Here is a 15,815-nt window from a genome sequence, read left to right as displayed (position 1 = left end):
CTGAAGACTTTCTCTTTTTGCTCCCTGAGTCTTATTGGCTCAAACTTCCTAGCCTGTTAAATGATTGGTTGTAATGTAAGCTTCTACCTCATGATTGGCTGAGCTTGTTCTTGCACTCCCTACGGGAGTGACGAACGTCTGGCGGGAGAAGAGAGCGGAGTCGGTAAGGCTGGTATGGAGGGGGAGGGACATTGCGGTGTTTTATGATGCTTGGAGGTTGTAAATTCTCCTTGTGCTTTCTATATACTGGAAGAAGTGTGTAAAAATGAACATCAGCTGTGAGGCTGTCTTGTTATGAGTGCGGTAATAGGACATGTCCTCACCTACTGGGATGTATTTCCAGGGACTGGCCCTGACAGGACACTTTCTCAGATACATTCTCATTGCTGGCAATGTAAATCTGAACTCTGGGTGGGGCTCTCCTAGGGTTGCCACCTCATCCCTTTAAACCCGAACATATTAACTGCACAAGTTCTGAGGCTCATTTAACCCCTCGCCTATCGGGCACTTATTCCCCCTTCCTTTCCTGACCAATTTTCAGCTTTCAGCGCTGTCGCACTTTTTTTTCTTTTGCACCATAAACAAAAAAAGAGCAAAATATTTAAAAAAAAAAAATAAAGGTTTTCTTTTGTTTCTGTTATGAAATTTTGCAAGCAGGAAATTTATCACCTTCACTGATGTGCGTTGATGAGGCGGCACTGACGAGCACTGGTGGGTGAAACTGTAGGGCACTGATCATCAGTGCCGATGTGCTCTGTGACAGCTGCCGGTTATAACAGCATGAGGAAAGTGCTGCCAATAACTGGCAACTGTATTTACTCCGTGATCTGCTGTGTCATTGGACACAGCTGATCATGTGGTAAAAGGCCGCTGTGACTGGCCTTTTACCTCATCACGTGATCAGCTGCGTCCATAGGAAGCAGATATCACCGGGTGTGCGCTGTTGGGCGCGTGTAGGAGGGAACGTTCTCGGAGGACATCATATGATGCCGTCCCAGAACTGGATAACCGCACTGTAGCCGTCATTTGGCTATAGCGCTGCAGATAAGGCACTAAGTGAGTTTTTAATGACCACCATAATCAGCCACAGAACCTGTATAATTAATATGTGTTCAGGTATAAAGGGACGAGGTGGCAACCCTAGGCTCTCCCTGCACTACAAGGGTTAACTGTTAGTCATATCCATTTTATTCATCCTTGCCCCTGCAGTCTAGGTTCACACTTGTGCATGTGGTGCGCAAATTTGCCTGATGAAACCACCCACACAGTGAAACGCAATACCCGCAGGCAGATGGAATTAGTCCTAATGGCCCACCACTTGCACTGAAAATCGCACACCCACACTGGGAAACTTGGTTCCCTTGGGGGCTGCAATTTCCAAAGTACAGGGACTTTTTTTCTGTTTCACAGGGCACAGCAGCCCATTCAAATAATGGGCTGTCATGACCACATAGATGTAAACCTAGCTGCTTGACTGCTCCACCTGTCCTGGGCATACTGACGACATCATGTACAATGCAGGACCAGCTGTCCCACATTGTCTGTCAGGGCACGGAGGGCCCGACCACCTCTTTGGAGTGCTGGGGGAGTAAGGATAAAGTAAGTACCACTGCTGTTTGTGTTCCCCAAGACTAAAACAAGAATTTAGCCCTTGCAGTGCTGGAGAGCCCTACTACAAGGGTAACGTTTGATTTTATGCGGTGTGCAGCTTTAAAGTGTTTAGAAAGCCACACTTTTTTTAATTTTGAATAGAGTGGGCAAAGATTAGAACCCCTGTCAGGTTTATTCTGCTACCGAGGGCCAAATGCATGTGTTAAGATGCACATTGTGGCATGCATCAACCCATGATGTGCGTAATGACGTGCTGACATTCAGCAGAGAATGCATTGGGATGCATGTTGATGCACACTTGCATCCATTTCTTTTCATAGAAGATGAATCGTGGAGTAAACCTCATGGAGGTAAATCTAGCCCTAGAGAGAATTTCCCTAACTGACCTCCCTGGTTTACCAGACAGATAGTGAGGGGGAAAAACAGGGACACCGTAATAAAAATTTTACATGTGTTCTAAACCCGCCCTTCCCAGCCAAGATGCCGTTCAGCCAAATTTAAATCCATATACAGTCAGGTCCATAAATATTGGGACATCAACACAATTCTAACATTTTTGGCTCTATACACCACCACAATGGATTTGAAATGAAACAAACAAGGTGTGCTTTAACTGCAGACTGTCAGCTTTAATTTGAGGGTATTTACATCCAAATCAGGTGAATGGTGTAGGAATTACAACAGTTTGCATATGTGCCTCCCACTTGTTAAGGGACCAAAAGTAATGGGACAGAATAATAATCATAAATCAAACTTTCACTTTTTAATACTTGGTTGCAAATCCTTTGCAGTCAATTACAGCCTGAAGTCTGGAACGCATAGACATCACCAGACGCTGGGTTTCATCCCTGGTGATGCTCTGCCAGGCCTCTACTGCAACTGTCTTCAGTTCCTGCTTGTTCTTGGGGCATTTTCCCTTCAGTTTTGTCTTCAGCAAGTGAAATGCATACTCAATCGGATTCAGGTCAGGTGATTGACTTGGCCATTGCAGAACATTCCACTTCTTTCCCTTAAAAAACTCTTTGGTTGCTTTTGCAGTCTGCTTTGGGTCATTGCCCATCTGCACTGTGAAGCGGCGTCCAATGAGTTCTGAAGCATTTGGCTGAATATGAGCAGATAATATTGCCCGAAACACTTCAGAATTCATCCTGCTGCTTTTGTCAGCAGTCACATCATCAATAAATACAAGAGAACCAGTTCCATTGGCAGCCATACATGCCCATGCCATGACACTACCACCACCATGCTTCACTGATGAGGTGGTATGCTTAGGATCATGAGCAGTTCCTTTCCTTCTCCATACTCTTCTCTTCCCATCACTCTGGTACAAGTTGATCTTGGTCTCATCTGTCCATAGGATGTTGTTCCAGAACTGGGAAGGCTTTTTTAGATGTCGTTTGACAAACTCTAATCTGGTCTTCCTGTTTTTGAGGCTCACCAATGGTTTCCATCTTGTGGTGAACCCTCTGTATTCACTCTGGTGAAGTCTTCTCTTGATTGTTGACTTTGACACACATACACCTACCTCCTGGAGAGTGTTCTTGATCTGGCCAACTGTTGCGAAGGGTGTTTTCTTCATCAGGGAAAGAATTCTTTGGTCATCCACCACAGTTGTTTTCCGTGGTCTTCCGGGTCTTTTGGTGTTGCTGAGCTTACAGGTGCGTTCCTTCTTTTTAAGAATGTTCCAAACAGTTGTTTTGGCCACGCCTAATGTTTTTGCTATCTCTCTGATGAGTTTGTTTTGTTTTTCAGCCTAATGTTGGCTTGCTTCACTGATAGTGACAGCTCTTTGGATCTCATCTTGAGAGTTGACAGCAACAGATTCCAAATGCAAATAGCACACTTGAAATTAACTCTGGACCTTTTATCTGCTCATTGTAATTGGGATAATGAGGGAATAACACACACCTGGCCATGGAACAGCTGAGAAGCCAATTGTCCCATTACTTTTGGCCCCTAACAAGTGGGAGGCACATATGCAAACTGTTGTAATTCCTACACCGTTCACCTGATTTGGATGTAAATACCCTCAAATTAAAGCTGGCAGTCTGCAGTTAAAGCACATCTTGTTCGTTTCATTTCAAATCCATTGTGGTGGTGTACAGAGCCAAAAATGTTAGAATTGTGTCCATGTCCCAATATTTATGGACCTGACTGTATGGATGCCTTAAGGCTATAAAGCGGAACCAAATTCTCCTATCCTTTCATCAAAGGAAGCTGCCATCCTAGCCTCTGTTTGACCTGCAACTGTCATGAGCACAAGGAAATGTGACAGTTATCATTCCCAGCATGCTGGGAATGTAACCATTTATTTTTGTAACTGTTAACTTGATGGGTTTAGTTCCATTTAAGGCTCATTCACACCATGGTGCAGAGATGTCAGTTTTTCTGCATGTGTTTTGCAAGGACACAACAAAATCAATTGTTGTCTATGAGCCCTGTTCACACCACAACGCTAGTATCATGTGCATATATTTTTCTGTGCAGAAATCTGCATTGTGTATAAAACTCATTGAAGCGCACATAAAACCTGATGTCTCTGTAAGTGAAATCTGCGTTTCAGTTTCCAGCAGTTTTTCTGCACGTATGGTGTGAACAAGCCTTAAAGTAAAAATAAACCCATCAAATACCAAAATAGTTACATTCAGAGCATGCCATGAATAATAACTGTCACTGTCAAAACTGAAATTAACATATTCATTTCCACATTATATTTCAGTTATTTCTAAAGCTGGGTACACGCTATAGAAGATCAAAAGAAAAATTCCAGGCGAGGAGTGGTCGGTTGATTATTTGTCCATTAGTATAGTGTGTTTGACAACCGAATCTGACAGTTCAGAGAAAAAAACAAAGGTGCAGGCTAGAACATTTTTATCATACGTAAACACAACATCCAATTTTCACTCAATGTGTACAGTAATTGTCTGGAAATAATAGAATAGAAATGGTATAGAATAAACAGAAAAAAAATCAGAAGCGAAGAACATAGAAATTGTACACTAGGAAGCACATTTGCCTCTAAGAATTTCCGTGCAAGTTAATACCACTGTCGGTTACATCATAGTACGCCCCAGCACTGGTCCAATTTTCTCATAGTGTGTACCTCACTTAATCTACTCCTATGAATCTGAACAATCTTAAAGTAAAATTACTATATGAAGAGCCCCACACATTTTCTTCTTGAGATTGTGACATATGCACTATGCCCTGTGAGTAGTCTCTGCTGTGTCACACGTTTCAGAGCCTGCCTTCAGAACTACAGAGGTGCGGAGAGTAGGAGTTTCAGCCAGCGTAGTCAGTACAGGAAATACTGCTTTCAAGCAGCAAGGTACCATGGGATGAGTATTCCTTAGAAATTAAAAGTAAACGTGAGAGGAGAATCTGCAAAGCATGCAGAGAATACTGGAAGTACAATGCTGATGGTAAAATGTGTATGATGTGACCATAGATCTCCTTTAAGTTACTGTAATGAAAATGTTTTTTAATTTCTTTTACAGATTGGAAGACATGAACCATGATACTGTTCAAGGGAACAAAAACCTGCAGGTTCAGTTTGTACCTGATGAAGATGTTTTGGAGCATATTATTGATAAACAAGAAGGTGTGTCATTTTAATTACTTGCTTGAATGACAGTCATGGTAAAACCACTGGGGCATACAGCATTTGATGTCTGTAGACCCCTGTCAATGACATACCATTTCATTTTAGTATAATGTTTTTTGACATTTACAAAGAGTCTCTCCTTTAAGCTATTTTGAGTTTCTATGTTTTTTTAAGCTATTGGTGCTCATTTACACTAGCATTACCCTCTAAAGAGTGATCAGTGCTGGATCACTTTTCAGAGGAAATTTGACAGTAGCTGAGGAGGCATTGTGTCTTTTCAGAGGATGTTTAATATTCACTACCTACTTTGACCCTTGGAAGCCCAAACTTCTTGCCGCAAATGCATGCATTGCGTGTGGTTGCAGCACGGCCATGTCCCATTCAATTGACCGGTACTGCTTGTCGAATGCGATGGAGGGGAAACTTTTGCCGTGCTGTTCTGTGATGCAAAGCATTGCAGCTGTGACCTGTATATACCCCCCCCCGTGGCAGCTTATTCAGCATGTTGGGGGGAGAGTAAGTTCAACCACCTGTTTTTACCGCCACCCAACCAGAAGTGAAAACTAACCTTGCTCACACTGAACTAGATCTTCTCTTTATTAGTTTACATTTCTTCAGCCTAGTGGCAGGCAGGTAATTTCAGACATGTATGCCTTGGGATTATGAGCAAAAACCTACTTAACTCTCTTTCATGGGATTGTGGAGATCTGACTGCCAGCAAAGAACTACATTTTTATTGTCCTCATTACTGTCCTGTGAACTCTCACTGAACAGTATTTTAATTGGAGAACTCTTTAGCTATAGACACCTCTACTAGGATGGAGTCCAAAAAAAAAAGACCAGGTTGGTTTGCAAATTTACACATGCCAATCATAGAGTTTCTGCTGATCATTTATTTTTATTTTTTTCAAATTTTTATTGAAAAGTTTTTGAAGTTTTTTGAAAAAAAAAAAAAAAAGCTCACATGTATTTCCAGGTACATAGAGACTTCCAACAGCAACATTTCATTTTCACACTTCGTAGGGTATCCAATACGAAGCCTTGTTGATAACTTTAGTTAACAACATATATATTACAGCATGGTAGCTTTGGCAGTTTTGTATTGTTTGAATAAATGAGAAGACTTCCAAATCTTGTATAAAACTCAATCATATTTTGCCATACTAATATCATTGATTGAACACAAATCTAATCTTTCCTAGTTGTTAGCGGAAAGATTTATGGTTCTTGTGCATGGTCAAATAGTTGCAAGCAATTCAATAAATTCAAATTGTGCATACAGGCAAATGATAGTACATAAGAACAAAGTACAAAGTGCAAATGATAGTACATTGTACCATGTCAAACACAGTACCAAGTAGTGTCCACCATAAGGTCACTGTGAATGCTGATAAGCAGCATGGGTGATAATATCTAAGCCAGTCCATTGCATTTTCTACCAATGAAATCTTTTGAGTGAAGTCTGGGTTGGGCATTTGATCATGCTTTTTATTATGTTCCACATGTGAGTAGATTTTATCTAGGCACATCCGGGACTCAGTTTGTATTCTGTGTCCACATGCAGTGAATTCCCACCAGAAGATTGAGAGTCAGGACCAGAGTGGGAGCTTGAGAGTGGATAGAGTGATGGTAATGAAACTGAACCCTCAGTGAGATAGGTGCACCTTGATGTCCATAGGCTATGGGTTATGTTTGGAGTATATCATATATACTGTGTGCACAATTATTAGAAAAGTTGTATTTTTGAGGATTAATTTCATTATTGAACGACTACAGTGCTTTTGGTCAATCCAAAATGTTAATAAACCTCAAACCTGAATATTTAAGTAAAAGTGAGGTTTTGGCTTTCTTAGAAGAATATCTATGTGTGCACAATTATTGGGCAACTATTAGTATGCAGAATTATTATGCAACTAAATGAAAAACTTTCCATCTCACTTGTTTATTTTCATTTGTTAAAGTGAAAATAGTAAGCAAACAACTCAAAATATACAAATAAACATTTCGGATATTTCAATAAAAGATCAGTGGCCAGTATAGCCACTCTTCTTTTCAATAACAGTCATAAGCCTTCCATTCATGGAGTCTGTCGGTTTCTTGATCTGTTGACTATCAACTTTTTGTGCAGCAGCAACCACAGCCTCCCAGGCACTGTTCAGAGAGATGTACTGTTTTCCTTCAATGTAAATTTCCTATTTAAGAAGGGCCCCCAAGTTCTCAATAGGGTTTAGGTCAGGTGAGGAAGGGGGCATGTCATTATTCTTTCATATTTAAGACATTTACTGGCTAACCACACAGTGGAATATTTTGATGCACGCCATGGAGCATTGTCCTGCATAAATATCATGGTCTTCTTGAGAGATGCAGACTTTCTCCTGTACCATTGCTTGAAGAAAGTGTCTTCTAAAAACTGGCAGTAGGTTTGAGGGTTGATTTTTAAGTCCATTTTCAACCCAAAAAATCCAACTAGCTCATCGTTAATAATACCAGTCCATGCCAGTACCCCATCCACCTTGCTGGCGTCTGAGTAGAAGTTGAGCTCTGTGCTCGTTACTGATCCAACCACGGGCCCATCCATCTGGTTCATTTAAAAGTCACTCTCATCTCATCAGTCAATTAAACCTTTGAAAAATCTGTCTTCAGATCATTTCTGGGCCCAGTCTTGATGTTTCAACTTGTGTGTCTTGTTCAGTGGTGGCCGGATTTCAGCTTTCCTTACCTTGGCCATGTCTCTGAGCACTGAACACCTTGTACTTCTGGGCTCTCCAGGTGGGTTGCAGTTCTGGAATATGACCGCACTGGAGGATAATGGGTTCCTGGTAGCTTCAGGTTTGATTCTTCTCAAATCTTTGGCAGTTAATTTGCGTCTTTTTTTTTTTCTCAACACGATTCGTACGACCTTGTTGACTATTTGCAACAAAAGGTTTGGTTCTGTGATCATGCCCCATTATCTTAGCAATTTCAAGAGTGCTGCATCCCTATGAAAGATTTTTTCCAATTTTTGACTTTTCAGAGTCAGTTAAATCTCTTTTTTTTGGCCCATTTCCCTGAGGGGAAAAAAAGCTGCCTCATGATTATGCACAACTTGATATAGGGTGTTAATCTCCTTAGGCCCACCCTCCCTCATTACATGAATATACATCACCTGATATGTTTAAATCCAATAAGCATTCATAGAGCTTGGAGCTGGAAAATATGCATAATAATGATGATCTGGTCAAAATACTTACCCAGTAATTGTTATACAGACTCATTGTACTGTTTGACACTACACTGAGTCCTTAGTGCCAGCATATACCTTCGCAGAATAATATTTGCCTGTATGCAGATTTTGGAGTGCAATCTATCTTTTATATACTGTATCTTATTACAACTGAGAGTTTTTCTGATCATATCTATGGACCTGTCAGATAATGGTGGTGGTACCTGGGGGTGGTTGGATCATGCATGTATGCTTCATTATCAATGTCACAGATTTTCCTGTTCAGAAACTGAAACTAGATTTTATTCATACATATACTACAAGATCATTGAGCAACAATCAAAATTTCATATAAAGCAAATGATAAGTAGCTGTTAAAATGTAGATTGCCAAAGGTTACTGCACTTTAATTCTTATTGTTGTTTGCGCAGACTTGTAAAATAACATGTAAAGTCAGGGATGTTCAATGTATATCACCTGACGCCTGGGACATGTGGTTCCAGGCGCCGATCAGGTAGTATTTGTTTTTTGTCTTTTTTTTACCTTCTAGTCCTGCTGCTTCCTCACCTGTCAAGTGGAAGCATTTTGGTGGCAACGTTGCTGCCCGATTGCTTCCACACAGCCCACTATGGTTCCAGCTTTACCCAACCCCCCCGCCTGCTATGTGTCCTGGGCTCTGCTTTTGGACCCCGGATGTCTCAAATAAGTGAAAATAAAATTTCAAGGCCTCCGTCCCCACAAAACGTAAAAGCACGTACTAGGGTGCCTACGCATGAAAACGACGATTGCGTACATGTATACATGTTACATATCACCGCACACGCCAGAATGAGAGCAATAATTCTAACACCAGACCTCCTCCATAATGCTGAATTGATGAACTATAAGGGGCTTTAAAAGCGTCACCTATAGAAAGTATAGGGTTACTAAACTTTGTTGCCATTTCAGGAGCTTGTGCAAATTTAAGGTTTGACATGTTGGATATCTATTTACTCGATGCAACCTCGTCTCTTATATTTTACAAAAATATTGGATAATTTATTGCTTTTTGTGCCCTAAAATTAACTTAAGTGAATTTTTATTAAAATTTTGCATTTCCTAGACCTTTGTGATAATATCGTGTGACATAAAAAAATTGTAACTACCGCTATTTTATCCTCTATGGTCTCCGATTTCCGAAAATATATAATGTTTTGGAGTTTTGTGTAATCGTCAGGCCTTAAATAATTTTTTTAAACTTGTGCAAAAAAACGCAAAAATGGCTCTGGCAGCAAAAAAGATAAAGGAAAAGCTTGACACTCCCCTTTCCTGACAAGCACCCAATCGGTGCTCATTGCACTGCAAGGTCTCTCCCCTTCCTGCTAGTCCCGGGGGTTGGGCTGGAGACAGATAGGGAGGGGAGGAGGAGATAAACTGCGTAAGGTTAAAAATACTAAATGTTTAAGTCGCCAGAAAGCCCCTTTTGTTTTTAAAACCCCCAGGCAGTAAAGCAGATTTAAATATGGTTTTGGTTACATTTTTTTTTTTCTTTAATAGGACAAGTAGTTTGTCATGAGGGACAAGTAGATTAGGACACTGATTTTAGTCCCTGAACAAGTAGTTTTTTTTAAAAACTTCCACACCCCTGTAAAGTGTAAATTAATCCTGATAAAGTAGACATTGGTGAACATGTTCAAAGTCCATTTTAAATATAAGTGCACTTATCCTTTCTCCAACATAAACATGAAGTACCCTACCTTCTCCGGGTGTATGTTTGCCTCCATGCCGTAGCCTGTCACAATATTTACACTGTTCAGGAAAAGTTTCTACACTGACCTCAGCAAATAGGCCTATAGAATGTGGCCATCACATGCAAGAGTTCTCTGATAGGAAGAAAACGTTGCAAGTGGTGGGGGACGAAAAGAATAAGTTCACTTCGAAAGTGCACATATACATTAAAACATAGCAAAAACAGTATTTTATAAAACCTTTTATGTTCACACTGCATGTTTTGGGAGTTGTGTTTATCCACTTATCACTGCAAAAGTCGGATATGTTGGCTCTGATGGTATTCTAAATTATTCTGTTTCTTAAAGGTTTTGTGAACTGTCTTTACTATGCAAAAAAATCAGTGTTACTACTATTTGTAATTTTAGGAACAAGGCTAAGGAGCAGCACAATAGCTCAGAAAATTGCAAATACTAAAAGCTTGATTAAGAAAGAACTGTATGCTGAGAGTGAGGCTGTGGATAACTGGAAGGAAAAGGACTATGTGGATGTGTTAGGAGTAAATACTGAAGGTAGGTCCATTAAACAATGGATAAACACATCTGCTTATTGTTCTCTATTCCTACCAGCTTTATAATGTCTTATGTTTTATTTCCTAATACAGATAATTTAGAAAATGGCCCTGGAACAGGAGGAGGCGATGTCTACTCATTCCATACTATGAGACGCTCAAACAAAATGGCCCAGCTCGGTAAACTATTTGCAGTATTTTTCTCAGCAGTTAGAGGAAACATCTCTAGAATGTTTTCAGTAAGTGGAACAGCAGTGATCCCACAGTGTCATGTTGCTTGGTTAACGTAAGTGTCAGTCTGTTCAAACTGATATTTTAATTTCAGGTTGAAGTTTGACTTCGTATTGGTTAATCCAGCAGCAGGACTACGCTGGCCTAATTTCTGACTTTGTTTCTATCCGCCTGGAAATTTCTGTGGTTCTCACCCACCCCTTTCTTTCCAGGTCTACCTTTTGCATTGTCCATTATATAAGAAATAAAAAAGATTTAGCAGTGAGAATGGGACCAATTGATAGTGGCCACAAGGGGTGTGCAGACCCAGGAACCCAAGATGCCAAAAACAAAATCGCAGATATATAAAATAAATTGTCCGGATGGGTTAGAAAGGCTGAAGGTTCTTTACCTTCATGCATTCTATGCATGAGGCTCCCCCCTGCCTGATCACCATCCAGTGATGTGCACGAGTAGGTTACACTGTTTTATGTATAAGTGAAAATACCTTTCCTTAGAAACCTGAAGCCAGCTCTGATTCCCTTAAACTGTGTGAAAATTTAGAGACACTTCCTGGGTTTACTAAAGAAGTTGAGAACAGTCACACAATATTGAATATTTGCTTCAATTAGCCAATACGTTTAAAGCAATATTCCTATTCATTTTTTTCCTCAGAATGGTTGAATGACTTGTATACGGTTTCTTGTAACTTTTCTGTTTTATTTATTTTTAAGCCTCTGAGATGGCCAGGACTCCTGGTAAAAGCGTCACATTTTCTACAAAAGATAGTCCTGAGGAAGCTGTCAGCCCACCTCCAAACAACAAAAGTATGTTTTGTGATAGGAAATGTAAGAATACTAGGTTACCAGATATGCTACAAATCTGTTAAGCAAAAAATGCAAATAAATATAATTATTATTAATAATAATATTTTATATATTTTTTTTTTAACAGAGCAATCCACAATTAAAACAACTTCTAAGGTAAGTGAAAGTTTTTTGCTTATAATTGCTTTTATTGCACTGTACTTTTAAATGACTGAGGTGGAAAAATGCTTTAATTCTAGCCATATTTTGAGCACAGCCCACTCTGCATTAGACTTCTGAGGGTGGGATATAATGTTAGTAAAGTATTGCAGACAGAGTGAAAGGATTATCTTCTTTACAGCTGTTAAAGGAGACTTCTCATTTAAGTGCTAAAGGAATCCTTAGTGTAAGGTCTAATGAACATGGGCACCTGGGACTGTATGATGTAAAATGTGGGCTCATTTCCCCACCCAGGAGCCACAGCTACCCATAGAAATAAATTACTGCATGTAGCAGTACATGGGCATATATTGGTATTTTTTCTAAGCACATATATGCACCTGGATGCAAACAGTCTGTGTCCAGAGGCATATGTCCATATGTGCACACGTTTATGCAAGTACCAGTGTATATCCTCATACAGCCTCATACAGCCACATTCTCTGATTTCTATGTGCAGCTCTTGCTCCACGGCAAGAAATATACGAGAATTGTATGTTCTACAGCCCCAAGTGCACATGCATAGTTATGATCTAAGATCACTGTTCCACAAGACCATTCTTTCATCTTCATTTCTCCTTAGAAGGTTAGTGCCATATTTGATCAGACATCATCCAGGGCCAGCTTCTACATTTGAGACTAAGATGCTGACCCAGAGATGACAGAGTTATATTCCAAGATCTTTGCTGTAACAATCTGTGATCAGCAAGTGTGAAAACCAAAGTGTTACACAGGTTAGCTCCCTTTGTGTGGGCAAAGCAAAATTCTCGAGTGATACATTTTATATATATATATATATATATATATATATATGCAGTCTACTGTTGCTGTACATTGCGACGTGTCAAGAACATATTATTGTATGATTTTAATGTTATTAATAGGCTCGCTTTAAATAATCTGTAATGGCTGTGGGAATCGGCAACAAAGGTCAGACAGACTCGTAGCACAGGCATGAACACAAAGGAATTCTACAGTTGTGACTGTAGCACAACTGTTGGGTTTGTCGGATGAACATTAATAGTTTATTGATTTGTTTCATTTGTGTCTAGGTTAGCTGTTTAAGATATATGTTTATTCGTTTTTCAATTAGGGAAGCAAAAATGAATTTATCTCCACAACACCGCATAGGCTGAGGAAAAGACTGTCAGGTACAGCGTGTGTTCTGTATACCTTGTTGCGTGTGTGTGTTTTATGGTTAATTTACACGGGTGCTTAGAATTAGCATCAAGAGCCCTTTTTGTTTTCTTTTCTCTCTTAGCCCTGATCTGCTTGCAGGTAGCCCAAATTGGTGAATAAACAAGCATCAGCTGCAAGGACCCTGACACAGAGCATGTGTCCCCTGTGTACCTGCCAAACTTGGCTGTATGGGTAAATCTGGACAGCTAATGTCTATATGCTGAGATGGGCTACCTGCATGCAATTCTGAGCTAGGACAGACAAACAAAGGGCTCTTCATGCTGTACAGGGCTGAGTTCTGATGTGAATGAGCCCTTAACAGTATTCCAACAGTTTGTTGCATAAACAAATTTAAGTGAAAGGAATAAAAGTTTGGCTATTCCCACCTTGTAATTTTGTGCTCACAGCTTAAAGCAGAAGTAGAAAGTTGGATTCTATGTGGGCTGTTTGCCTAAGCAAGTTTTATGACCCAATTGTATTTGACTTTCCACACCTTCCTGTTATGCTCCTATATTTGCATAAGTGGCTGAAATCATCACTGCACAAAACAATGTGTTCCCTCCCAGCCCTGCCCTGTATTCTCCCTTCTCCTTTGCTGAGACCTGAATTTATTTTTAAATAAGTAACAAATGGATTAAATGATAAGCTCACCTTTAAAAAAAAAATAGTAATGAATGCACTTCTTTTTTGCAGGTTAAAAAAAATGTGCATTTATTATTTTTATTAGGAGCCTGTAAAGCATTGCACCCACAATCAGCAGATCGCAGGTGCATGCTCCTGCAGACTGTCAGTGTAAGCTGTCTGCTTGTACGGGCAGGCAGTTACATAATGACAGGAACCATCAATAAAACTACCTAGAGCACTCACCAGTGCTCTGGTAGTTCATTGAAAACTAGGAGGCATCAGCTGCAAACGCTGATGGTAGTTGTAGATTTCCCTTTAACAGAACTCTGTGAATAAATGAAGCAGCCAGGTGGGCAAACCACCGCACGTGTGTGTGTGTGTGTGTGTGTGTGTGTGTGTGTGTGTGTGTGTGTGTGTGTGTGTGTGTGTGTGTGTGTGTGTGTGTGTGTGTGTGTGTGTGTGTGTGTGTGTGTGTGTGTGTGTGTGTGTGTGTGTGTGTGTGTGTGTGTGTGTGTGTGTGTGTGTGTGTGTGTGTGTGTGTGTGTGTGTGTGTGTGTGTGTGTGTGTGTGTAAGGGTAAATTCACCTTTCATAACATGTAACTTGTTATGAAATGTCCTGATCCCCCGTTTTGACAGCTAGTGGGGGACCTTCTTCTCCCTTCTAGTTGTCAAGATTTGAAATAAAAAAAAAAAACATGGCCTTGCGGGACTTTGCCCATCTAGCCGCATCACTCATTCACAGAGTTTTGTGAATGAGAAATGACAAATCCTGACAGCCTTAGTGGCTGTCAGCTTGTAGTTCATTGATTCTTCTCGTCAGTATCTGCTTGCCCATGCAAGGTACAAGCAAGCAGATACACTGACTGGTCTGTAGGAGACCTGCATTGCATCAGCAATCAAGTTCACCGCAGAACCCCCCCCCCATTTTTACAGTGAGCAGGGAATCTTCTTTTTTTTTTTTTTTTGCTATTGATTCCATATTCATCAGTGTTTGTGTTACTGGACTGACCGGAAGCCCCATGTAAGTCTATGGGCATCCAGATGTAAACAGACTTCTGTACCTCTAAATCCCTTCAGGTCTAGAAATGGTCTGTGTCCATTTCTGACAGATCAGTGGTAGTCTAATGTAAGTGGATGCAAGATCTATTCTGGGTCCAGAAAGCTCCAGCTATACACCAAACAGACAGGGATATAAGAAAAGTGATATCCATTCTGTTTTGGTTCAGCAGAGGATCTCTTCACATTTTCCCTGCTCAATGAACTGGATGGCACCTGTGTAAAGGGGGCCTAATGCTAAATAACAAACTAGGTATGATAGCACATGGATAATATGAAATATGGATAATGCAAACACAGATTTGCAAGTTCTGAATGCAATCTCCAAATTCTAACCTGCAAGTTCAGAGTGTTTGCCATTTAAACAAAAAACAAACAACAAAACTTTACTTTTTAGTTTTAATGAATTATGTGGCTAATTTTATTATCAAAGTAACTTTGATGATCTTAAAAAAAAAAAAAAAATCCAAACTTAAGGTGACCCTGTCATTACAGAGCCAATAATAAGGACAGCCTGTAAAATAAAATGCTATATGCTTGCCTCTTCAGCAGCCTGTATGTTAAAACGCCACCGTGTTTTATGGCAGCTGCAAGTATCCAACAGTTCCATGTGTGTATACCTGCTCCTCCCTGCCGTATGCTGTTGCGCTTCCTGATGGCTCATATGTCTTGTAGGGACATGGTCTTTTCAAAGAATTAGAAATGCACTGGAAGATATATATTTCCATGTATGTACTTCCTGAAGGCTGTTGTGCACATGAAATGCAGGTAGCAGTACAGCTCTTCTGGTTCTGCAGGAACGCTCATGGTCTTGGCATGGGACTGCTTGACCAAAAGGCCTGCATTTTATCTCATAATTTTGCCTTCTGTACAATTCGTAATAAACTGAATTGGATTGGTTTCCTGGTTCCTTGTTTTTTAAAGGTAAACTATAATGGCTTTGAATCAATTTTATTTCTTTATTTTTAAGCTCTAAATAATTCCTGTTTTGCTTTGCAAATAAACCAAATCTCTTATAATAAACT

General features: G+C 40.1%; 1 protein-coding gene across 1 annotated transcript in view; it reads left to right on the top strand.

Moving 5' to 3' along the window:
• Positions 1–7: 7 nt before the first annotated feature.
• The window catches only part of ORC2 (origin recognition complex subunit 2), a 64,525-nt gene continuing 48,717 nt past the window's right edge, over positions 8–15,815 (top strand). Inside the window, exons 1-7 of the mRNA XM_089670237.1 lie at positions 8–163; positions 5,109–5,212; positions 10,553–10,696; positions 10,789–10,875; positions 11,640–11,732; positions 11,860–11,888; positions 13,024–13,081. Coding sequence (XP_089526363.1) covers positions 5,119–5,212; positions 10,553–10,696; positions 10,789–10,875; positions 11,640–11,732; positions 11,860–11,888; positions 13,024–13,081 — 505 coding nt within the window. The 5' untranslated portion in view covers positions 8–163; positions 5,109–5,118. The remainder of the gene's footprint in view (positions 164–5,108; positions 5,213–10,552; positions 10,697–10,788; positions 10,876–11,639; positions 11,733–11,859; positions 11,889–13,023; positions 13,082–15,815) is intronic.

The sequence above is a fragment of the Staurois parvus genome, unplaced genomic scaffold, assembly GCF_062004578.1.
Source record: "Staurois parvus isolate SC_StPar_1 unplaced genomic scaffold, SC_StPar_1.0 ptg000011l, whole genome shotgun sequence".
In the NCBI taxonomy this organism is placed as follows: Eukaryota; Metazoa; Chordata; class Amphibia; order Anura; family Ranidae; genus Staurois; species Staurois parvus.
The sequence above is the reverse complement of the archived record's forward strand: the minus strand, read 5'-3'. Positions and strand labels throughout refer to the sequence as shown.